Here is a 24,537-nt window from a genome sequence, read left to right as displayed (position 1 = left end):
AACAGAGCAACAGGAACGTGCTTTTCAACTGACACAGACCCAGTTTCTATCAAAGGGCAGCTTTTGGTCGCAGTTAAAGTAACCAATAGAAATCCATTTCTGATGGTTTTATGAACTGAGTGAGAAAATGAGTGTCTCTCTCTCAGAACTGACGACTGATCATTAGGGAGAAGTGGCCTGCACGCTCTCACAGAAGCAACAGGCTTTGCCGTCAGAGAAGACGTCCTGGACCGGAGGGACTCCAGCAGACTTACGGGTCTGAAGATGTGAATGTCCTGCATTCTCGACACCAGGTGCGAGCTCTTGGCGATGCAGGTGGCCGTCTCCAGCTTGTCGCCCGTCAGCATCCATATCTAGGGAACAGTTCACACTGGTGACCCACCCACCCCTCTCTCGTCTCTTCATACTGCCCTCCTGCACGGACATCTGCAGCCCCAGGGTCACAGCATCACCATTCATACTGTCTGAAACATGGGGGTGACCGCGTGCCCCTGGAGGATGAGTGGACGAGCACACCATGGTGCACACAGTGCAACGGGCCGGGCGCTGTGGATGCAACGCCACGCGAAGGCAGATAGTCACAAAGAGCAAATGCTGTCTGGTCCCCCTTGGAGGGGGACCCTGGAGTCACCAGAGTCATGGAGAAAGGCAGTAAACAGTGGGTGAGAGCCAGGGGCTGCGGGGATGGAAACGGGAGCTTGGCTTTATGCGGACAGAGTGTCAGACTTGCAAGATAAGAAGTTCTGGGCCCTGGCTAGTGTAGCTCAGTGGATTGAGTGCGGGCATGCGAACCAGAAGATCGCAGTTCGATTCCCAGTCAGGGCACATGCCTGGGTTGCAGGCCAGTTCCTGGCAGGGGACACATGATACATTGTGTGTCCCCAGCAGAGGCAACCATACACTGATATTTCTCTCCCTCTCTCCTTCCCTTCCCCTCTAAAAATAAATTAATTAATTAAAAAAAAAAGATAGGAAGTTCTGGATGGCGGCTGTGCTTGCGGCACAGTGCTGTGCATGTGCCGGAGAGCTGGGCACGGAGCTGGGGGAGGCGGTGGGGTTTGTGTGCACCACAATAATGGCGTCTCTGTTAACTTGCCTCACTAAAGTCAGGAGCCCCAAAGTGAAGTTTAGGCTCAGGACTGTGACCTGGGGCATGGCACAAGGCACCGCACGGTCATGGACCCTGGCCACCCACTTCCAGCTGGCTGGCTTTTGGCTGGAAACTGGGGCTCAAAGTGGGTGAACAGGTGTAGTTAGGCTGAAAGCTGTATCAGGTAAAACCTTCAAATTACACATGTACACACACGTTGTATATGTAAATATCCCAAGAGTACATGAAATGAGTGAAAGCAGGACATCAATGTATAACCCAATGGTCTCTATGTTTTTTATAACAGCAAAAACTTCCCATGACATCTCATCACCTGAATTTTCAGATGTCTCACGCACCACACACAAACATGCACTTTTGGGAGCAGGAAACAGAAAAGTCAGACGTGTGCTGACTCTCGGGGTGCGCTGTGGCTCTCTCACTGTCTGTGCACTTGTGCTCACGTTCCCCTTCCTGGGCTGGGACCTGAGGCTGGACACGCTGGGAGCACAAGGCTGGGGCTGAGACTCGGGGCCAGAGCCGCCCCGCCGGGGGGCCTGCCTGCCGCCCCAGGGGGAGCCTGTGGGCTGAAGCCGAGACTTGGGTTTCAGGGGGGCGTGTTTCCTTCAACTGGAAAAGGAAGAAAAAAAGCCCAGAAAACCTTCCCCAGCCGAGCAAGAAATTGACATGGACACCCAGATGCTCACTCCTGCACCTGCTGAGGGCCCAGCCCGGACGGCAGAGAAGCTGGGCCTGACGTGTGTGAAGCACGAGAGAGGGAGCGGGTGGCAGACACATCCGAGAGAGAACGGCTCACTGAACTCCCTGCTCACAGCACTTGAGCCCCTGCCCCGCCTGCCCACCAGCCCTTGTTCTAAATGCCCCTGGCCCCCTCACTCTGGCCAGGGGCAGCCCTAGCTCCGAGGAGACGCTGAAATCGCTTTTGCCCCCACCTGTCGCTGAGCCTCGGGCTCCCCTGGCAGCACCAGGTGAGAGGGTACATTCTGGGAAACGGAGCCTCGTGCCGGGAAGCGCTGAGACCGTGGGTGCAGGTGGCCTGGGCCACGAGGCGCGTGTGGTGGTACCTTGATGCCCGCATTGCGCAGCAGCTCCAGCGTGGGCCGCACGTCCGCCTGCAGCCGGTCCTCCACGCCCGTCAGGCCCAGCAGCTGCATCTCGCGCTCCAGGCTCTCCACCACGGCGGCCACCTTCAGCGCCCGGTCGTGCCCGCTCAGCTTGGCCTGCATGTAGCGGCTCTGAGGACAGACGGGGCTGCGCTGTCAATCACTCAGGACTCGGGACAGGGCACCAGGCAGGGCTGAAGAAACACCCACCCCCAGCCGGCCACAGCAGAGGGCAGTCGCTGACTGCAGATACTCCCGCTGCGGCCACATGGCCTGGAGTGTGGAGGTGTGGGAGCCCGGGCCTGCTCACCTCGAAGTCCTGGTACTGCTCCTCGGTGAGCACCCTCTTCGCGACCACGAGGGTGCGGAGACCCTCGCGGGCCATGTTCCCACACTGGGAAAGAAGACGAAGGTCACAGGGGCCTCTGCAGGGTCAGGGTCACATCCAGGCAGTGACCACATCCCCTGCATTTCCAGCTCTACTCCCGGTCCCCGTGTCCCAGGCCCGCAGATACGTGGGCCCAGGACTCAGAAGACCACCCACGGTCCCACACAGAGTCACTCTAGCCCACACTCGGCCCCTGCTCTCCAGACCTCTGGGGACAGGAGGTGAGGGGAAACGTGGGCTGGCATCCAGATGACAAACTCAATTCCTTCCCGTCTCAAACCACTTTTTGAAATGGCACCATGAACACATGAGCCACACTGTTCCCCATGCTGGCCCCGGGCTTTGGGTAGCACAGGGAGGCTGATGCTGGGTGCTGAGGGGAGGTGGGAGCCCCTGCAGGGAGTGAAGTGGGAAAGAAGGAATGTCACAACGTGTTTCTGTGAAAAACGCAGTTTAAGCCACAGTGTAACGAGCGACAAGCTACGGCATCTCTGAAACCTGTGTGAGGCTCACCAGGCAGCACGTCAAGCTGCCGAGGCTCACCCAGCCACTCGGCTCCCGGACCACCTGCTGCCCAGCGCCCCACCCTTCTCACCCAGTCCCTCTCGACGTGCAAACTCTGACACGTAAGCACTCCGAAGGCTGGCCATTTCACCTGTCCTGGGCACTCGTGGCCAGCAGAGACCATGGTGGCCACTTCCCCTTGGAGCCCAAGGCCATTCCCTATGTGACGGGCTCTGGGCCGGGGCCTGGCAAAGATGGGGCCCGGTGCGAACAGGGCCTGCAGCCGCGCACCAGGGATGGTCGGGTCGTTGGGAAGTGCTTCCACTCTAAAGCATGGCCGGAGAGCCGATCAAACACAGCGTCTCCAACGTCCATTTAAAAACACGCAGCTGGTACCGTGATGCGCTTAAACAAATGCATCACCAGAGAGCGAGTTAATTAGTTCCTTCTTTAGTGGAAAGAGAGGGAGACACCAGCGCAAGTCTGCACAGCAAGAGGGCTGCCCCGGGTGCTGGCTCCGTGCCCCGCACAGAGGGGATGGGGACTTGGAGTGTCTGGCCTTCTGAGCAGAATTCAACACATGAGCTGAAACCCCTCCCTGCCCAGGGTCAGGCCCGCCAGCCCACTGATAAACGCACGCAGGCCCAAGCTCCTTGCTTGCTGGCCAGATCGCCCTGCCGCCATGTGCGGACCCTGTCCCCTCCCTGATGACCTCACCCCCACTCCAGGGCTCCCCACTGGCAGACGCCTCCCTGCGAGAGGCAGCGAGATGCTACCATCTATCTGCAGGCACACACAGCGTGACCCTCAGCTCTGCTGCAGGTCCCCATCCGGTGGACTAGAGCGGATGCTCAGCCATGCACACCACAGCAAGAGCTGACGGCGGGTCCCAGCTCGAGGACAGGGTCCCCAGAAGACGGTGGTGTGCTTCCCATTGTGTCCTCGTGCTCCCGTTCCCCAGTCCTCACTCCTGTCTCCCTCCTAACAATAGGTCTGGGGGGAGGGGCACGTCCGCCTTTCAGAGGGAAGGTGGTGACTGCCGGGGCCACCACGTCCTGGACGTGGCTCCTGTACGCCTGCGCAGACTCCCATCGCAGCTTTGGTAAGCCGGCCCTTTCTGGCGTGCGGTGGGTGAGAAGGGTCAGTGCCTTTTGTTGTCGGATTTTTCGGTTAGTATTTGGAGAACACAAGCACGCAGCCGACAACCGACAGACCTGGAGGGCTTGTGGGAGACGCAGGGGCCTGCGTGGCCCGTGGCAGACGGACTGGCTGCCCGAAGGTGGAAGGCCTCAGACCACGAGAGCCCCACACAAAGCGGGGGTGGAGGTCAGAGCCACCGGTGGGAGAGACCGCCATGTGGAGGGAGGGAACACACATGGGGTCGTTAATGAAGTTATCTTGTGAAAGGCAATCTGACATTATCTGTCTGTTGCAAGACATTTATTGATTTGACCTCATAAAGCTAAATAAATTAAACAAGTATTTTATAATTAATTGCACATCATTATGACCAAAAGTAATTTTTATGGCATTTTACTAGGTCTTCAGGGAATTTAATTTATTCATGTCCCTGATTAAACCCCAGTGCCTGCGGAGCTATTGATTCATACAGCCACCAGCACGGTGCAGGGTGCGGTGGCCACCCCACGCCCCCACGCCCCCGAGGGGCAGGCGCTGCAGCAGGCGCACACTTGCTCCAGGCTACCGTCCCTGCATCCAGGGCTTTCATGTGACTTTGAAATCCAGCTTCTCCCCAATCCACACATGTGAACACCACACGGTAAAGCCTCACGAGGCCAAAACAAGCGCTGTTTGTTTAGAAGAAATCTGATGAGACACAGCACTGGTCATGTTTGTGTCTCAGTTTCTGTTTTTAAAGGGAATCCCACGTACAAATTAGACATCGATTAAAATCTTCCTGTAAGTAACTTAGATTATTAAGTGAATATATTAAAACATAATTTGGCTGTATACACATTATTATTTCCGGATTTTTGGTGAGTGATTAGTAATGCTGTCTACGTTCTCGCTAACACAAACAAACATTCTTCTGAAGGCCCTGCTTGCATGTGGGGCCAGCAATCCCCCAAGCCCCGAAGTGGCAGCTGTCTGCACAGGGGGGGCTGCGTGTCACTGACCGGCTCCGCCCTTAACACACCGTGGTGGCGCAATGCCTCGGCCCACGGAGGGTCTGAAATCTGCACCGCGGTTTGCCCTGGCCACCAGCGTCACCCACGGGAGAGGGCACAGCCCCGTCTGCTTGCTCCTCTGCCCGCGTGCTGGCGCCCAGAGCAGCGGTTACCTCCTCCTCCAGCCAGTCGTTGTACTGGACCACGGTGGCCATGACGGCATCGGCACCTTTCATGTAGAAAGCGATCTCTGCTGTGGACTCGTCCTGCAGGGAAGGGGACAAGCAGGTGTGCTCAGGCAGGGAGGCGGCTCCGAGGGGCTCAGGGCAGCGCGCTCTGGGCAGGGGCCTTCTGTGCTGAGCAGCTCAACCCCCTTTCTGTGCCGCTCCACGCCCCAATCTCGGGCAGCAGAGGACGAAGACATAGCTAGCTGCACGTCCTGAGACGCCGTGCTATTCTCAGAAGTGCCACTGGATGTCGCGTTGGGCTGACCTTCAGCTGCAAGGTCAGCATGAGTCCTACTTTTCCTTGTCTCACTAAATAAGCTCTCTTGTTCAGCCAACTTGTGATACGGAATTTTGGCATCTGGGACAAAATTAAGGGGATGTATCTCAGCGACTCCATGGTCCTGAGTCATGCTTATGCTAAAGCTGCGGGTACACACCCGCTGCTGGACACAAAGCTGACTACGGAAGTGGCGGCCTGGACGGGTGCTGCTGGAGCCGCCGCAGGAGAGCCGTCTGACTCGCCCCGGAGGGCCCTGCGGGGGGCGGGGGGGCGGTGGCACCTACCCGGACGATGATGCCCATGCGCTTGCTCTCCGAGGTGAAGGGGAACACCTGCAGGACACGGTAGGTCAGGATCTGGCCGCCGGGCGTCCTCAGCTGCATGGACGTGAGGTCTCTGTTGACCAGCGTGAGGCCGACGCTCTCTGTCCACTGCACCAGGGCCACCTGGAGGCAGCCACTGAGAAGTGAGGCCACTGTCTTCCCGGGAAGGAGGGTGACGGGCTGGCACCCAAAGTGTTGGCTGAGGTGACTGGTTTGCACAACTTACTGTGCTGAGAACTTGGGTGTGTCTGTGGCCACGTCAAGTGTTCCCCTTTGAGGTCACCCCTGCAAGACCACCACCAGCAGGGTGTTCGAGCCCCCCGCCTCGCTTCCCAGGACACAGGCGAGGCTGACCACACGCCGCTCTGCTGGCTGTAGGGGCCAGTACTGGGCCGCCCACAGCCTCGCTGGCAGGCTCAGCGTGGGGCAGGCTTTCCAAGGTCCTTCCTGACTCCACCCGAATCCCTCTGTTCATCTGACCTTTTCCTAAAGTAAGAGATGAACTGGGGACTGACTGCTCTACAGCCGCTGTGTCCAGTGTACGCTACCTGACCATGGTGGGGGGTGTCTATTTCCCACACCCTTTTTAGGGTCTCAACAAGAAGATCAAGAGGTGAGCAGGACAGTCGTGTGGTGCTGAAGACACATAGTTGTTTGTATAGGTTTTTTAAAAATTTATTTTTAGAGAGGGAAAGGGAGGGAGAAAAAGTGGGAAGAGAAGCATCACTGTGTGGCTGCCTCTCACATGCCCCCAACCTTGGGAACCGGCCCACAACCCAGGCATGTGCCTGGGAATCAAACTGGTGACCCTTTGGTTCGCAGCCCGCGCTCAATCCACTGAGCCACACCAGCCAGGGCTGTTTGTGCAGTTTTGAACCACAGCTTCCTTTTATTCCGTGTGCACTCAGTGAATTGGGATTCACCTCTTGTAAGTTTGGGATATTTCTGAAGTCTGCCCGGTAGAGCTGCCTGCAGGGAGAGGGTAATTTCAGTGAAGCAGGGGAGGGAGATAGTGACCGTGGCTCTGTCTTCTCAGTAACTTCAGTCACAAAGTCAGAAATGAGTCCCTGCAGGGAAGGGGTCAGGGAGGGGCCCTCCAGTGACCTCCCCACCAGGCTCTTCACCTGAACCTGACCCGGGAGACCCAGGAGCCACTTCCTGTGACCCAGGACGGCACCCTGTGGGTCCTGCCCTGGGCCTCAGAGGCGCGGATCCTGCCACTGCCACGTCTCCTCTGGTCTGTCCCCTGCCCCAACCTCCCAGCAGGCCTGATAGCCACTGCCCCAGGCCCCGTCTGCCCTGCAACCTGCCATGGCTTCCTGGGCCACACGCACATTCCTCCTCACTTAGAAACATGCATTCTGGTTACATCACTACAGTCACTGTTGGCTGATCTGCAAGCCTGGGGGTGTCAGGCTGCTGTCACTTGTTCCAAGCAGCACCCCGTCCCTGACGAGCCGCCCCCAGAATATGCATGGCCGGGTTCCAGTGTCCAACTGGCCCAGAGGTTGGCTGGGAGAGCTCCGCTGCCAGGGGGAGGCTCTGGCCCCAACCCTCCATGGCGGTGGGCAGACTGAAGACACGAGGCACCCTTACTTAGGTGGCCCCTGCTCCGCGTCTGCAACCGCTGGGCCGGCCTGAATCCACGGTCCCCAGGCCGAAGCACGGTCTCTGGTGAGCCAAGACAAAGCCCAGTCTGTGGGCGAGCCCCAAGCCCGGAATCTGCACCCCACTGGCTTGCTCAGGGTGCGCCCCAGTGTGCTGGGTCGGCTGCCAGGGAGGGCATCTGCCCTTCACCTTCACCTTCACCAACCTGAAGCTCCGCTTTCCACATGGAGCGGAGGCTCCTCCCCTTTCTGTGGGAAAGACGTGAAATGAGCAGATCTGTGCTACTGTCTATGTTGTGAGCTGTTCCAGTAAGATCGCTCTTCTGTTCCAGAAGATAAATCCTACACACAGCAGCAAACCCAACGTATCTGAACAACTGGTCGCAGACTCCAGGGCCCGAGACACGCTGTGTCCAAACAGCCCCTCGAAAACCAGGGCAACAGTCACCCCCCCACTTCCAGAGAGAAACCGTGGGAGGGGCTTCCTGCAGGTTGCTGACGTCCCACAGGATTTCCCAATGTTCTCCAGCTTTTTAGCCGCTGTCGGGTTTCCAAAGTACAAAGAAATTTGAAGAAGGCACCATTTTAAGTATAAGATTAGCAGTTTCTACTTAGTTGTGCTAATCTCTGAACCAAGGACATCCCCTTTATTGTGAATTCCTAATTTAAGACTCAAAGTGTTACCACATATAAAAATCCTATGTATTTTCATCAAAATTTGTATTGCCTTTGGCAGGTAACATGGTACACCTAAAATAAGTATTTGTAAGTATTTGCCACGGCTGGTTTGATCACTCTACAGAATTCTGAAGAATCCAAAGTAGAAAATTAGATAAGTTTCTGGCTGGTGTGGCTCAGTGGATGGAGCACGGGCCTGCGAACCAAAGGGTCACCAGTTTGATCCCCAGTCAGGGCACATGCCTGGGTTGCAGGCCAGGTCCCCGGTGGGTGGCATGTGAGAGGCAAACACACATTGATGTTTCTCTCTCTCTCTTTCTCCTTCCCTTTACCTCTCTAAAAATAAATAAAATCTTAATTAAAAAAAGAAAAAAGTATATAAGGAAACTATACCGAAAGTATACTAAGACTGTATAGGAATTAGGCATATTAATTTAATAATAAATTTTGTCAACCTAAAAACCAAAGAATAACACAAGGTTAACTAATCTTTCCATATTTAAGATTCTGTAATTTTTGTTTCCTATAGACTTAAAAAATTACTTCATTTTAAAATGCTGGCAAAAATAACTGGACATTTAATCAGCAGACCCAATGCTTCACTTGGAGACGGGGAAAAACTGAGCGATGCTGCTTGTCCCGACAGGCCTGAGCCTCAGCACCTTCATTACGTAAAACCCGACGTGGGCACTGATCAGCTTATGAACTCGAAAAGCACCAGCTTGTCCCTTGTTGGTCACCAGTTGGTCACTTCTGCTGTGACCAACTCAGGTGTGCGGTGCCACGCAGACACATCAGGATCGAACTCGCAGACTCCAAGGGCTCTCACCCAGCTTCACTTCACAGGCTCTCGCCCACACACCATCACAGAGTCCCCTGCCCACCCCAGAGCACACCCGCCCACACATGGGGCCCCAGCGACACAAGCTGGTGCTCTGAGGAGCACTGTGGGACACAAGACTCTTCGAGAGGCTGACTGACCTCGTCGGGGCTGGAGGCCTGGTAGGTGCGGTCCTCATCGCTGAGGTCCTGGCCCACCTCCGCGCACTCAGTCTCCCCCGTCACGCCGCCTCGAGACTCGTACACGGGCGTCACATTGTGGCACAGGGCAATGGCTTTCACTGCTTCATAGACGCGACTGCTCACACTTTTTCTAACTCTGGGACCCGAAGGCTGGGCTTTTCTCGGAGGAGTTGAACCGGCACTGTTTCCACTAGCCTGAGAGTGCAGCTGCGAAACACGGAGTCACGGGTTAGAGACAAAGCAGAGCCGACCCGGAGCTATCACCACGCACCGTCTCTACGAGCTGACTAGCTGGGGGAGAGAAGCAGCTTCATCTGACGCCCTGGGCTGGCTCTGGTGACCTCCTGCGTCCCATGTGCTGGCAGGGGCAGTTTCCACCCAACTGCAGGGAAGTGCTGCAGGAGTTCCCTCTGGCCCAGTACACACAAAGGGTCACTGTCGTGCTTAACATCTGACAGTCCCCTTTCACTGGGCCCACTCTAACAGTGGCATGTATTTGCTGGGTCCTTCATAACTGCTGCTTATTCACTGCGCCTAAAAGCAGAGTAAGTTTGAGAACAAAGCAGAATGGTGTATGACACAACCTCTTTGGTTTTTCTTCACAAATGTTCTACTTGGTGAGCTACAAATCTCTGCCGAACACCATAAGTCGATCCAGCTCACAACCTTCTCTGAAGTCAGTGTCCAGTGCTGTGGATCAGAGTGACCGAACACAGGAACCACTGTGTCCTGAGCGAGAATAGCCCACACTGCATCTCAGGACCCTGTTCTCCCGAGGCAGTGACGCACCTAGCATGGGTGCTTGCTTGGCTCTCAGCACACTCAGCTGCGTTCAGGGGCCTCAGCCCACCAGCCCAGCAGAAGACTTGCATTCTTCATCTCCTGCTTGGCGAAGGGGGAGGGGACACGCCCCCTGTCCCCGCAGGACTGTCAGACACTCTTCAGTCACTTCAGGCTCCCTCCCGACAACCCTCCTTAGAAACCAAGTCTGTGGCTTTTGGACGGGCGTGCAGAGCCACTGAACCGTGAGGACTCTGCCCATCAAATTACAGTGCTGTCTGATGGAGGGTTCAGCTTCCCCACGCAGCTGGTGCCCGTCAGCGCGTCAGACTCACATCTGCGCCCGCTCCGCACCGCCGCTGAGCTGAGCCTTGCTGCCCTCTGCCTCCGGATCACGCTAGCTTACCACGGGCGGTGTAATTTGATTTCCCACAAACTCCACTAGGGCGTATGCCCTCTGTCGCCAGACTCCTCCAGTGGGGGAGCATACGGAAGACCTGTGTACGGTGCAGCTGACCCGGCAGTCCGGTGTCTCAATGACGCAGAGCGCGAGCAGCAAAGTCAGTTCCACGTGAACATGCTGTCCAACCAGTGAACTGAGACAGCTTCCAGTAAAAAGGATTTTAAAACTCTTATCTTAAATGGAAAAAATATTAAATATTTGCAATTTTTATATAATGCCTCATGTCTTCTGCTTTCAGTGTTTCTAATAAAATCACTTACTTGGAGCTAGTACGACCATATCCATATTCATGGAAAATAGAAGTCTTTCAAAGAGCAAATGTCACCTGGTATGTTCAGTGCCAGCACAGATTGCTAGGAGAGGGAAAAAGACTTCTAGATTTTTCTCCCATGAATAAATATCCCAGAGGACAATGTACTCTGTGGCAACGCGTGCCATCTGAACTGGGGCGGTGCGTGGTTCTGTGTGCGTCCACGTTCTGTGTAAGGAACACACACACAGGAGGCCGTTGGCCAGCATCTCAGAAGTGCAGCTGGTGCGGCTGGGAGCTGCAGGGGAGAGGTGTTCTCAGTGCCGACTCGGGCCTGACCACCCTGAGCTCTGAGAGGGCGGGAAAGCCACACCCCGCATGCGTCCAGCCTGTGCCAACATAGCGTGCGGAAACAGGGGACAGGATGTGAGTCACTGGGAAGCCATCAGGGAAGGAGGAGGACAGGTCGGCAGTGCGCGGTGCCCGCTGACGCAGACAGCAGGTAACCTGGGCTCCTAACCTGTACCGTCTACTTTTGTTTATTGAAAAGGTGAAGAAACAAAAGAACGTACAAGAAAGTCCTATGAACTCTGAAAAAAAGAGGGATGGTTAAGACCCATTTGATGAAGCACTCTACTTACTATCCTTAAGATACCATCTCAACTGAGTAATTCTTACAAGGAGTTCCCCAAGAAACTTTAACAGGAGCAAGTGATTCAAGGCCACTATGCCCTGCCTGATTCTACAGTGTGGAAATGCTTGTTTAAAATTAGCCTGAGTCCACTTCGTGACTTTCGACCCAGAACGGAAGACGGAGGGTGTGGCGTGCTGAGCTGGGGGCAGAAGTCCGAGTGCCCAAGCAGCCCGTGCCGGCCGCAGAGCCGCCAGCTCACCTGCGCAAAGGCGCTCCTGACATGGCTTTGGACCTCGTCCGTCGTGTCTGTCCCGTAGGACACAGTGCCCAGGTGCAGCCGCTTGAACACCATCTCGTTCTGGGTCAGGGTCCCTGTGACAGAAGACAAAGGCACATAGGCAGCTCATCAAGATTGTGACTTTCCGTCCCTCTGAACACGCCTCGACTGCCACCGCCCGCTAGTCTGTGACATAAGTCTCTTGACGTTTTATCTGCTGCTGTTCTCATTTCACTAGTAAGGACAGACATGTTCTTCCCAGCATGCCAGACCCTCTTTTCAACGGCTGTGATGATGGGAAGGACCTCAGTCCTATGAAGACAGTTTAGTGCCAGCGTGTCCAACCTGCAGCCCGCAGGCGCACGCGGCCCAGGATGGCTGTGAATGTGGCTCAACACCAAGTCGCAAATTGACGCAACACTCTTTTCTGCGCATCTGTTTTCATTAGCGTTTGTGTATTTACGTGTGGCCCAGCAACCCAGAAGGCTACACCCTCTCCAGCCCGTGGCCGTTGGCTGAGGCCTGCTGTGTGGTACACATATAGCTTTGGCCTGTTCTGGACAGACAGGCATAAAACCGCAAATTACACGCAGAGCACTGCCCAAGTAAGACAACTCGCCCTAAATTAGTGTGTCTATAGGTTTAGAAAAATTATTTTGAAAAATGGAACATTTTTCATTCAACAGAAGCAGGTGCATTTCACCCCAGGAAGGAGAGCAGGAGACGAGAGGCAGGTAGGCACTTGTGCGTCAGCTGAGTGAGCAGCTGTGGGCTCAATGGCCCCCAGTGGACACAGGCAGCATCCTGGCGGCCAGGTGGTCACTCTGAGGGTGGCTGCATGAGCGAGCCACCTTGCTGGGAGCACTTGGTTCCGGCTTCCTTCGGAAACGAGCTGGAGCAGGTACCACGAGATGACGCTGCAGTTTCGGAACCCAGTGTGTTACGATGCTGAACTCAGGACCCTGGAGAGAGACCCTGAGCACTTCCTGTGCATCACTTCCTGTGCATCGCTTCCCGTAAAAGCGCACTGTGATGGACGCGTGTGACTTCTTCCTGCCTGCTTTCAGAGAAGTGGTGTGGCCCCGGGAGCTGCAGCCCGCAAAGACGTCCAGCAAGTCCTGTCTGGCTGGCCCCAGGCTTCTCAGCCCGTGCATCACAGTCCCCGACGCGGTCACCCCGATGCTGAGGAACTGAACTGTGGGTAGGAACAGGCGCACAGCCAGAGCTTGACAACTGAAGTTGGGCTTTTCACAGGGCTACAAAACACCCACAAAATACTAACTGTTTTACTAGGCACTCATGATATTCTGCTTTAGAAACTGAGTTGACTGAAGAGACAAAAATGTTGATTTTGGATGTCTTATTGCCAAGGTCCCACTTTCCTAATTACCATCACCACCTAATACATGGACCGGAGCCTGGGAGACACCCATGGCATGTGGGCGCCATGCTTGCTGTGTGTGGTTGGGGGGGGGGTAAGGTGCACGCACAGGGCATACCTGTAGCCAAGGCCAAAGAGCAAGACACTCCCACGACAAATGTGAGAAACAAAACCCAGGAACTCAAACACCTGCCCACTCTGTCTGCCAGTGACTGTTGGGACAGACAGATGGACAGCCAGCACCCACCCTGAGCTCCCACATGTAGCCTGATGCACACGCCTGTGTCTGGCTGCAGGGCTGTGGTCCCTAGCTATCTTGGAGGCTAGGCTCGGCTTGGCTGAGTGTGGACCTCGAGGTCTTGCTCCCTGACCCCAGGGCTCCTCCTGTCTCCCTCTGCGACCATGGACTTGAGTGCGGCTGTCTGTCCAGGGTGCAGTGTGGTTCATGGTCTGCTGGCTCCAGGCCTGCGGTCAACCACCAGGACAGAGGCTGGAGAGAAGCAGCATCACAGACCCTTGGTCAGGAGGCACGTCTGCCACCTGCTCCTGGGCCTGTCAATTCATCCCGGGTGGAAAGCGTCCTGCGTCTGAGTCACATGACAGACGGTTTTCTCCGGAGCACCTTTCACGAAAGATTACAGAAGACAAAGCCCTGGCATCCAGAATGCAGTAAATCCTGTGGACACCAGATGTTTCCCCCAACCAGAGACACAGTGTCACAATGACTCCACCGGCTCAACTTCCAGACAGTAAATCTGAGGCTGCAGAGTGACGGTCACATCACTACATCACTCCAGGGAGCTCTCCTCAATCAGCCTGGTGATGGTATTTCAGGTTTGAAGATTCCGAAGTCTATTCCCAACTTCTATGCTGTTACACTTTGCTTCTTGCTACCATTTGCAGAAATCTATGTGTGCACAAAAACCCCAGAGTTACCAAAGACACACACAAGCAGAGGCTAAAACGCTGAATACATCATTGCATTTACACATTTAGTTTAAAATAATTTAAAAGATCCCCGAAGCCAGGTTGGAGCTATTTCCTTCTCCTCTTGGATTATGTTCACAAAGCTTTGCATCTAGCTGGGTACCTAAGAGACCTTTATCTGCTGTGTAATAGAGCTGGGAAGAATGAAGTGGAAAACAAATCCCAGGCAGTCTCTGAAGACAGACGGTGTAAAACACCCATTTCGGTGCCGCCCCACTCCAAGCTCGCCAGGGCCCATGGCATGAGCCGGGCGAGTGCGTTCCCGTGCGCGCCTGGCTGGGTGCTGTCCCGGCACCACCTGCTGCCAAGACCACTCCTTCCCCTGAAGGGCTGGGCACCCTGGCTGGTCCCACAGCCCTCGCAGGAAGGATCTGTTCTGGGCCTGGTCTCCTATCTGACCCTGCCGGGGCTGCACTGCTGTGGTCATGGTGCCTCTGGACCGAGGTGTGTGGGTCTCTCAGCTCTGCCCTCGTCCCAAGAACAGTGCTGAAGCCAGGGTGTCCATGTGAACTTTAGGTCAGCTTGTCAATCTCTGCAAACATGGCAGCTGGGATTTTCAAAGGGATCATGCAGAGGCCGTAGGTCAACGTGGGGAATACTGTTACATCGCAACACGCTCAACAGTTGACTTCATTTTTTAAAAAGTTTTATTTATTTATCTTTAGAGGGGAAGGAGAGAGGGAGAGAAATCAATGTATGGTTGCCTTTCGTGCGTTCCCTGCTGGGAGTTGGCCTGCAACCCAGGCATGTGCCCTGACTGGGAATCGAACTGTGATCGTCTGGTTCGCAGGCCTGTGCTCAATCCACTGAGCTACGCCAGCCAGGGCCAGTTGACTTCGTTTTTGACGCCATTGTAAATGGAGTCGTTTACTGAATTCTACATTTGCACACTTCACTGCTAGTGTATAGAAGTGCAACTCATTTTCCACATTGATCTTGCCTCTGAAAGCCTCAGTAAACTCACTTGTTGGTTCTACTACACCTTTAGAGGGCTCCTCAGGATTTCCTGGAATGGCTGTGTCACACACGGTCTTGCCCAACTGCCTTGGTGGGAACCTCGAGTGTTCACAGCAGCTCTGCTCAGAAGAGGCAAAGCCCAGAAGCAGCACTGACGCCTGTCAGCTGATTAATGGTGAATAAGATGCGGTATGCCCACGCGGTGGAGTATTACTCCGCAGTGAAATGGAACAAGGCACTGACGCCTGCTACGATGTGGATGAGCCTTGAGAATGTCACGTGGATCGAGAGAAGCCAGTTTCGTGGAAAGCCCAGAAGCAAAACTGCCGAGGCAGGAAGCAGATGAGGCGTTGCTGAGTGTGGGTGGGGGGGGAGGGGAGGGAAGGGATGGCAGCCGGTGTGCACAGGAGGCTCCACACAGTGCCGGAATGTTCTGAACTTAGACTGTGGCGAAGGGTGTCCAATGGTTACGCCAAAAGCTGAGAGCGTTTGCCTCAAAGGCTCATCACTGGACTCAAACAGTGTAGTAACTGCCGCGTCTCCTAAGGCTTCTGGCTAATAAGTCACACATTAGGTGTTTGAAACTAACATAGTCCCTAGCACTCCTCCTCAGATGAACAGTGAAATGCTGGAGTCTGTGACTTTTCTATTTGAGCACGTTGTTGGCTTTATGCAGCCAGGCTTTGTGGTGAGTGGCATATGCAGTATCTCACATTTTAAGGTGGATCCGAGTGATATTTTTCAAAATGTTATGGAAGTATGCACTCGCAGGTGACTTAACTCTGAGCAGAAAGGCTCATGCCGGGTCCCACTGCTGGGGACCCGCAGTGAATGACGCTCACCCACATGCCCGCCTGAGACTGGCAACCACCTGCTGGCAGGGGGGGACATCATGAACACCACTGGCCAGCAGGCACCCCGCACAAGGGCTCCGTCCTGCAAGGCTCATGTGTGATTCAAGCCCAAGCCACAAGGCGTTTCGAGTAACAGACGCTACAGCTGAAGTGAGAACCCTGACCAGCCTGTGGTTTCAGGGGCGTTTCAGCAACAGTGTGTTCTGCACAAAGACAGCAGCTCCCTGAGGAAGCAGTGAGCGTGTGGCAGGCGTGCCTGCGTGTGCCCTGTGCAGCTCTGTTCCTAACCAGGCGGCACCTGTGGCCCTGCACTGCTGGCTCCCTGGGTCAGCGTCGATGCGCCCCGCCCCCTGGCAACTCACAGATGTTGACTCCTGCCGAGTGCACTGCTGCACGCCTCACGCACTGGTGGCCCCAGATGTGTCACTATGGCAACATCCTTAGTCTCAGATCTCACCAGAAACATGCACTCCACGCAAACCCAATGAAAGCCTCCCGCCTTCGTGTCCACAGGAGGAAACCAACCCGGTCACCGGGTACTGCCTCTCCCCGACCTGCCACTCTGCTCTGGCCAACGGTGGCGCTGACCCCGCCCCGCACGGACACTCCGTCTGCTGGCCACCACCTGTCAGACCCACTGCTGGTTCGTTGGGGAGGCCACCTCAGTGACCACTATAACCTGGGTTTTTTATGTGACTACAGCAAGCCACAGAAGCAGAGCACGTCACTTCCATCTCTGCAAAGACCGTGTGCATGACTCTGCACCAGACATGCGTCTGTTCCAGGGGCAGAGGCGGTTCTGGAATCTGGCCGTGACTCACAGATGGACAGAAATCTGTGCACACCCGTCCCTTCCTGCTGCACAAACCCCACCCCAGGGCCTTGCCCCCAACAATGGCTCATTCAGAGGAGTCAGGGAGCTGTCCAGGAGCACACATATGTTCTTGTGGGAGCAGGTGCAACCCCAGGTCTGTACACAGCTCCCATCTAACTGTACAGACAGACAGTTTCTGCACAGTCCAAGTGAGGACAGGACTGAACACTGGTCCTCCAGTGGCAGCGACAGAGTAATTGCTGGGCTCTATCTGCATACCTACAGTTCAGTCAGTGCGGCCCTGACCAACAGCCACAGTGACATTCTGTCCCCCGAGTGCCTGGGTACCCTCCCCACTGCCTCGGGAAGGAGGAGACCTAGTCCCACCCTTTCTTATTTCAATTTACTTTTTAATTACTTTATACTTTTTGTTACCATTCTAACTGGCACTGATACAATTAAGTGTTCCAACTGCTGTGGGTCCACAGACATGTAGCTTAAATTTGACATTGAGTTTACATGTGTAACTAAGCTCTCTTATAATTATAACCATTTTCCTGATAGTTTTTCTTAAGTTATTACTTATTGATTTTATTTTTTAAGATTCTATTCATTTATCTTTAGAGGGGAAGGGAAGGAGAGAGGGAGAGAAATATCAATGTATGGTTGCCTCCCGTGAGTCCCCTGCTGGGAACTGGCCTGCAACCCAGGCATGTGCCCTGACTGGGAATCAAACCGCGATCCCTTAGTTCGCAGGCCCGTGCTCAATCCACTGAGCTACACCAGCCAGGGCTACTTACTGATTTTAGAGAGAGAGGAAGTGGGGTAGAGGGAGACAGGACGGGGGGTGGGGTGGAGAGAGAGAGAGAGAGAGAGAGAGAGACAGAAAGATAGCCAGACAGACATCGATCTGTTGTCCCACTGATTGATTCTTGCATGTGCCCTGACGGGATAGAACCTACAACCTCGGCACATCAGGACAATGCCCTAACCAACTTAGCTACCAGGCCAAGGCTGGTTCTTTAGGATTTCTTTGTAAAAACCATTGATTCGTTTTCTTTGGGAACAGCTTGCTTATTCATGCTGGTACCTTGATTTCTGCTGGTGTTTCTTGGTTTCTGATTATCTCAATGACACCCAGGCTGCCTGGTTGGTAAGCTGGGTGGTTTCTTCTGTGAACGGTGGACAGTGAGGACTCCTCACGCCTTATCCCACGCACCTACCAGCTCTACATTCAGTATTTCTCTTCTTACATTGCAGAGCTGCTCTGAGTTCGAGCATGCTTTGCTCTGGCTGCTCTCTCAAACTATTTCCAGGAATAACTCCATTTCTGGACCCTTAGACATAGCTTGCTTGCTTTCCGTGTTTTCAGATTTATTCTTTAAACTTCTTCCCACCATCTCGATGCAGCTCAGAAGGGAAACTCCCTTCCCCCTCAGTTCTTTCCCAACGACTCTGACTCATGAGCACCACCCACCTCAGCAGTTCGCAGCATCCACCAAGGACAGGCTCGGAGGGGAACCACAGCCCAACGTCAGGCCTGACCAAATTGCTGTGAATATGGGACTCCACACAGGGACACAGGGTATCTCGCACGTGTGGGTCTCCTTTCCTGTTTCGCTGTGACATCGGTTGTTGGGCACACGTGCCCCAGGCAGCAGCGGGCAGGCTCTGCGTGGACTCAGGCCACAGGGAACGGTGCTGTTCGTCCGTCTGTTCTGCAAGGGGCTCCTGTGCCGCTAGGTCTGGAACCTGCCGCTCGACTGCTCTCCCACCCGGGGTTTCCAGGGTCGGTCGTTACATCGACAAGCATTTGTGTCTCCTTTCTTGCTGTTTATCGTATTGCTGGTTCTTGCCTTGTTGCAGTGGCCAGAGCAACGGGCTGCCGTTAGCAGGTTTTCTTTCTTCTCCCTGACTGCAGTGAAGGTCTTTCTAATACTGTATTTAAAATGCTGAAATTTATTTCAGACATATTTTCTTTACCACGTATACACATATTATTTTATTTCTAATTCATTAATAACAACTTGAAGTTTAAATCATAAGCCAATAAATCAAGGAGTGGTTTTAACTCTTAGGTATGGCTTTTATTGGAGTGCTGAGTTCAATCTGTTCTTATCTCCTATGTTACAGACTGATAAGAATTCTTTGGTGAAAAAAAGAAAATAAGGACAAATAGAATTTGGGGCATGAAATCTCACAGTGAGATAAATTATTTGTAGTATAAGGCTCCTTAGGAGAATGTAGTTGTTAAAACATCAGATTCATGATCTTATTTTTAGTTTCTTCTAATAGCTCACAAGTGCCATTCTATAGTAAACAGGCAATTCTCGCTCTTAAGAAACCAGTAGAGAAGTGTAAAAAAGCAGTTAAAGACAACAAGAACAACTGTAAGGTGGCAGAAAATTTAAAATACAGAAATATCATTTATATCTCTAAGCATTTAATGTTTTGCTACTTCTGACGATACTGTGCATTTTGGACAATGACGGTGAGCTCTGTGCCAGCTTTCAAGTGTGTAGTCTGAGAAACACTAGACAGGAGTCAAAGCTGCTGCACGCCCACACACACCCTCCCCCGCCCCCACCCCTGGTCCCCACAGGCAGACACACACAGGTGGTACCTGTCTTGTCCGTCAGCAGGTACACCAGGCGGCCCAGCTCCTCTGGGATGGTGCTGGTCCGGACGACAGTGCCGGGGATGTTCTTGTCCCGCATCATCATCCACCCATACGCCGCTTTGCCCATGTCCAAGTTCACACGCAAACTGTCAAGTGAAACCACTGCCTGGTTAGTGGGATTCAACCCTGAGAATACTTCCACCTTCATGGTTGCCACATAGACTTATTTATATACATTATCTTTCACTTTACATAAATAACATTGACTTTTAGACTTTAAAGTAAGTGAATTTATTGTGCTGTAAGTCAACAAGCCATTCCATGTGCCAGAATGTGCCCTGGTACTTGGGGTCTGCAATGCTGTTCGGGGAGAGAGAGGGCTGCTGTCAGTCCCCCATGGGGCAGAGGGCCAGCTGTGTCCCAGTGGAAATGAACACTTGAAATGGGTCTTGTTTTATGACAGGAACAAACACGATGCTTTCCCACAGTGAAGGGCTTCAGTGAGGGACAGGAACTGGGTCTGGGAGGGTGCAGTGGCTGAGCCAGGGCTTACGACCAGCTGGTTGCAAGGAACCGACAACTGGCAGGCTGGAAAGAAAGTACACACAGAAGTGCCGTGGAGGCCGATGCAGACCTCGGTCTGCGTGGTGAGCTCGGCTCTAGCCAGACCGGGGCTCTGTGCAGACATTTCAGGAGTGAGGCAATAGCCATGTCCTAAGCATGTGTGTTAGAGTCTTAGGACCACTGGCTCCCACTGAGCAGGCAGCTCTGGGAGGTGAGGCCGTGGCAGGGACCCCAGTGCTGGGCAGAGCCACTGTGGTAGCACCGTGCCTGCCTCAGCCCTGGCCCCGAGCACCTCCCCAAGCCCACAGCCAATCCTGGCCTCAGCTGCATCCTCGCAGGGCACTTTGTGCCTTTGTCTCCTGGAGTCCCCTACATTCTTCACATCACACTCTCTGACTCAGTCACCCCATCTCTCCTGTCCAGTCACAGACAGTTCAATACGATGGCCACCCAGGTTACAGAGTGGTAAAAACTCACTAGGTCATGAAGTGCTGTGGTGTGACTGCATACCATCGGACTACAAGTGGCCTTCGAAGACTGAAGGAAGAACGGAGGCCACCTTGGGTTGATAAAAGCCTGCAGCCGGCGGCCCCTCAGTGACAGGTAGCAGACTGAGACCGAGGGGAGTGTCTTCTGCAGAGATGACACGGAGCAGGAGTCTGCTCTGACTCTCAGTGTGTGTTGTGATCCAGCGTCAGTGTTAGTGTGACCCAGCTGCTTTCCAGTGGTGAAAATTTCTAGAGGTTCAAACTTCAAACCTTAAGTTGACAAAGCAATTACATTTAGCTTACTTTTCAGTAATGTTTTAATTTCTTAGAATTTGAAAACACAGACCTCAATTCACCTTGAACTTTATTGTAACATATGTGAGTAACAAAGGTACAATAAGCCCATTACTCTGAGAATCATAGGAGTAGATTATAAAGTACTAGATACCAAAATACTTTCCACTCGTTTAGCAACTGTGAAACGGTCAACCACAAGCCTGATCCAAGCGAAGTCAGAGTCCCCTGCGACTTTCCACGGTCACTGAGCCAGAGGCGGCCGGGCCCTTCACTGTTACCCAGTGAGAAACCAAAGCAAACTACGTGGACGACCACCGTGGTAAGACAGCACAGGCTGACTCCAGAATGGGGCATCGTTGTAATTGTGGCACCTTCTTGCCCAAATATAGTTTCACCTTCTACCCACAAAAATGTCTCAGGTCACTTGGACCCTGAGTAAATCAAGGTGTATTTCCCCAAAACGCGCAGTGCCACCACACGGAGGCCCTGAGTGGCCTGCAGAACTGGTCAAAGCAGGCCACTCGGGAAGGGCCAACTGAGGTCATCAGCCTGCACCCTCTGCATCGGGGCTTCAGACCCTAATCTGAGAGAAAGGAAGCACCTGCCATTTTCATGACAAGCTTTATCAAAACCTTTTCCTGTAAACTGACATTTAACAGAAATGGTACAGGTGCCATTTTCTCTCATTTGGGAACTCAAAATTTTACCCTGGCAAGTACTGCCATGGAAGCTAATCAGAAATTTTTATTCAAATTTGTGTAACTGTCTTTATATAAAAATTTCAAGACAGCTCTGTAACCCTGGGTAAAAGCAGGCTATTTTATTTGATCAGTGTTGCCACTGAAAACAACAGGAAATGCCACGTGAAATATTTCTTTAATTCTTAAAAGAAACAAAAAAAATGGCTAGATAGTGAAGACTTCCCAAGCTAAAATTAAATCGGTCACTAAGGAGGGAAGTGACCACAAAATCTCCTCCCTGAGATCGCGTGCCTGTTGCCAGGAGCCTGGACTCCCCAGCAGTCCTCCCGCATGGGGAGCGACACCAAAGATCGGGTGGTCAAAGGCAGAGGCCTGACAGAGGTGCCTCCTTTCTACAGTGAGCGGGGCATGAGCGGATGTCCCCGAAGAGAGAAGACAGAATGGGACAAAGGCAGTACTTGAACAGATAGTGAGTGAAAACTTTCTAGGATGAATGAAAGACACCCACCTACAGACTCAGAAAGCCCAGTGAACACCCAGCATGACACAGAAAGGGCCCTCTGTGCAGAGGCGCAGCAGATGGAGCCTAAGAACCGAGGGGTGGCGGGGGGAGGGGGAGGGGGAGGGGGGAGGAGTAGAGGGTCCAGACTGCTGCTAAGTAGCAACACGGAAGCCAAAAGAGAATAAAATAAATGTGACATGTAGAAATCTACACACAGGTGAACTTTCTCAAGAAGGCAAGCCAAACAAAAATCTAGACAGTTCCCAATAAAGATCAACATTAAACAAAAACTAAAGAAGAAATTACGACAGGAGAATTATTCTACATGGAAGGTTTGAAATGTAAGACAAAATGAAAAACAAAAACATGGGTAAATCACAATGAATAGAAAATGTATAAACAGTATCTATGGGGCTTAAGGATAACTAGAATGAGAACAAATGGCAAAAATGGCCCCAGGTCAGTAAGTGAAGTTAAATGCTGTAAGGTGATGGGTAATGGACATGATTAACTTCAGACTTTGATAAATTAAAAATGATGCTTTTAGTTTCTAGGATAACTATTAAAAGAACAGAAACCCTTTATAAACTTCTAAACTACTAGAAAAAAGGTGAAATTATAAAAAACATACAATGATAATAAAGTAGAAATATGTAGGAAAGGTAAGTCATATTAAAAACGCAAGATAAAATGATAGCTTTAACTAAAAATATAACAGTATTATAAAACTGTGTATGCACAAACATTACCAGAGTAAGTAAAAATTAAATGTTATATTATTTATAGGAGACATACATATGTAAATATACAAAAATAAATACACAGGGATGTTGACAGTACAAAGGCAAAAAAAGACATGCCAAGCAAATTGAAGCCAGCTGGCACTGCTATATTAACATAAAACAAAGTAGAATTTAATGCAAAAAGCTTCAGCAGAGATAAAGAAAGTCACTTTATAATGAGAAAATGCTTAATTCAGCAGAAATATACAACAATTTAAATTTGTATACACCCAATACTAAAGCCAGAAAAATACATAATACCAGAAATAGACAGTATTCCAAGGTAAAGCAGACAAATTCACAATACAGATCAGAAATTTTAATACAACTGAACAACTGTTGTATTAGGCAGAGGAGGCAGAGAAGTTCAGTAGGGGCGCACAAGAACCGAAAACCAGGACCAACCGCGTTGACCTAGTGAACAAACACGGATGCCGGCAGCTGCCAGGGCAGAGCCCCTGGGCAGAGCCCGCGTGCTTCGCCAGGTCCCTCAGAACGTTCGGGAAGGTCAAGGCCCGGCCCTTGACCCAGTCTGAGCAGTTCTGCAGACCTGAAACAACACGAGGAACGTTCTCTGACAACCACCAATTGAAGCGAACACAGGCATATGCAGAAAATTCAAACATGCCTTAGATTAAGTAATCACTTTGTAATAACCGTGGGTCGAAGAAGAAATCACAGTGGAAATTAAACATTCTGTCAAAGATACAACTATGAAAACTTTTGGAATGCAGCTGAAGTAGTGCTCGTATGAAAATTTATAGCTTCAACCGCACGTCCAGAAGAAGGAAAAGAGCGGAAAACTAGTGAGTTGAGCATCTATTTTAAGAAGTAAAGGTAATAAAAGCCAAAGGCAGGAGGAAGGAAGAAATACAGCGCACCGACACCAACACGCGGCACAGAGGCCGGCCCGGCAGAGGCGGAGCTCCGCGCCGGAACCGGAAGTCCGCTCTCCGCGCGACGCGGAGCGAGCTTCCTGAATGGACCCGAGTCCTGCGGTGCAACTGACCTGTGTTTTAAATGCTGTAACTTTGCAAAACTGACTCAAGAAAAAACTAAAAAAACCTTTAAATCAAGTTTTCTAACTACTAAAGTCAACTGTTTAAACTATTGACTAGAAATGTATTTACACTACTAAAGAAATCAACTCTGCCAAACACCTTTACAGAGCGAACAGTTCAGGCTCACAAAGCACCCCCTCCCCCATGTAAATGTCCCCAAATGCATGCTTACAACTTTAAATAAAACGTTCGAGAACAGAAAACAAGAGAGGACCCATCAGTGTCCTTCATGAGACTGGCACGGTCTCGACCCGAAACGCGAAGGGAACACGCGAGGAGGAGGTCCCGCGCCCACTCACTGCAGCCACACCCACGCGCACGGAAGGCGAGTGTCGCCGCAGAGCCAAACCCCCACCAAAGCGCAAGGATCGGCAGGACACTGGAAAGTCCACAAAGTCTGCTCATCAAAGTGTTAAAAGAAGAAAACCTTAAGAGAGAAAACAGTCTTAAAACTACGCTCGTGATGTAAAAACACCGCAGCGAGGCAAGGGAAGAGTTGCCTGCCCAGCAAAGCCCGCCCGGCACGCGACTGCCGGGCCCACGTCCAGTCGCCTGAGAAGGGCGCTAAGACAACCGGAAGGGAAACAGGACGGAAAACATACTTCATGCCGCAAAACACTCCTTCCGGGGTAAGAGGCCACGGCACCACTGGGTGGGGGAAGGGCCCCTTACACACGCGGAGTGACCCCTGCTCGCAAAGCACCGCCCACGGGAAACGCGTAGCTTGCTCCCACGAGTCCGCACTGGCCGGG

The 24,537-nt window shown here is 52.6% G+C and overlaps 1 protein-coding gene across 5 annotated transcripts in view; it reads right to left on the bottom strand.

Moving 5' to 3' along the window:
- ATP9B (ATPase phospholipid transporting 9B) overlaps nt 1-24,537 on the bottom strand; it is a 118,555-nt gene that overhangs the window by 9,637 nt on the left and 84,381 nt on the right. For all 5 annotated transcript variants that reach the window (XM_037036034.1, XM_037036052.1, XM_037036063.1 and 2 more), the window contains 8 exons: nt 19,394-19,536; nt 11,760-11,872; nt 9,332-9,580; nt 6,027-6,188; nt 5,409-5,501; nt 2,525-2,608; nt 2,176-2,346; nt 255-353 (listed from right to left, as the gene is read on the bottom strand). In XM_037036034.1, coding sequence (XP_036891929.1) covers nt 255-353; nt 2,176-2,346; nt 2,525-2,608; nt 5,409-5,501; nt 6,027-6,188; nt 9,332-9,580; nt 11,760-11,872; nt 19,394-19,536 — 1,114 coding nt within the window. The remainder of the gene's footprint in view (nt 1-254; nt 354-2,175; nt 2,347-2,524; nt 2,609-5,408; nt 5,502-6,026; nt 6,189-9,331; nt 9,581-11,759; nt 11,873-19,393; nt 19,537-24,537) is intronic.

Source organism: Sturnira hondurensis, unplaced genomic scaffold (assembly GCF_014824575.4).
Source record: "Sturnira hondurensis isolate 20B ecotype Veracruz unplaced genomic scaffold, ASM1482457v3 Scaffold0001872, whole genome shotgun sequence".
In the NCBI taxonomy this organism is placed as follows: domain Eukaryota; kingdom Metazoa; phylum Chordata; class Mammalia; order Chiroptera; family Phyllostomidae; genus Sturnira; species Sturnira hondurensis.
Note: the sequence above shows the minus strand (reverse complement) of the source record. Positions and strands in the feature narration are given on the sequence as shown.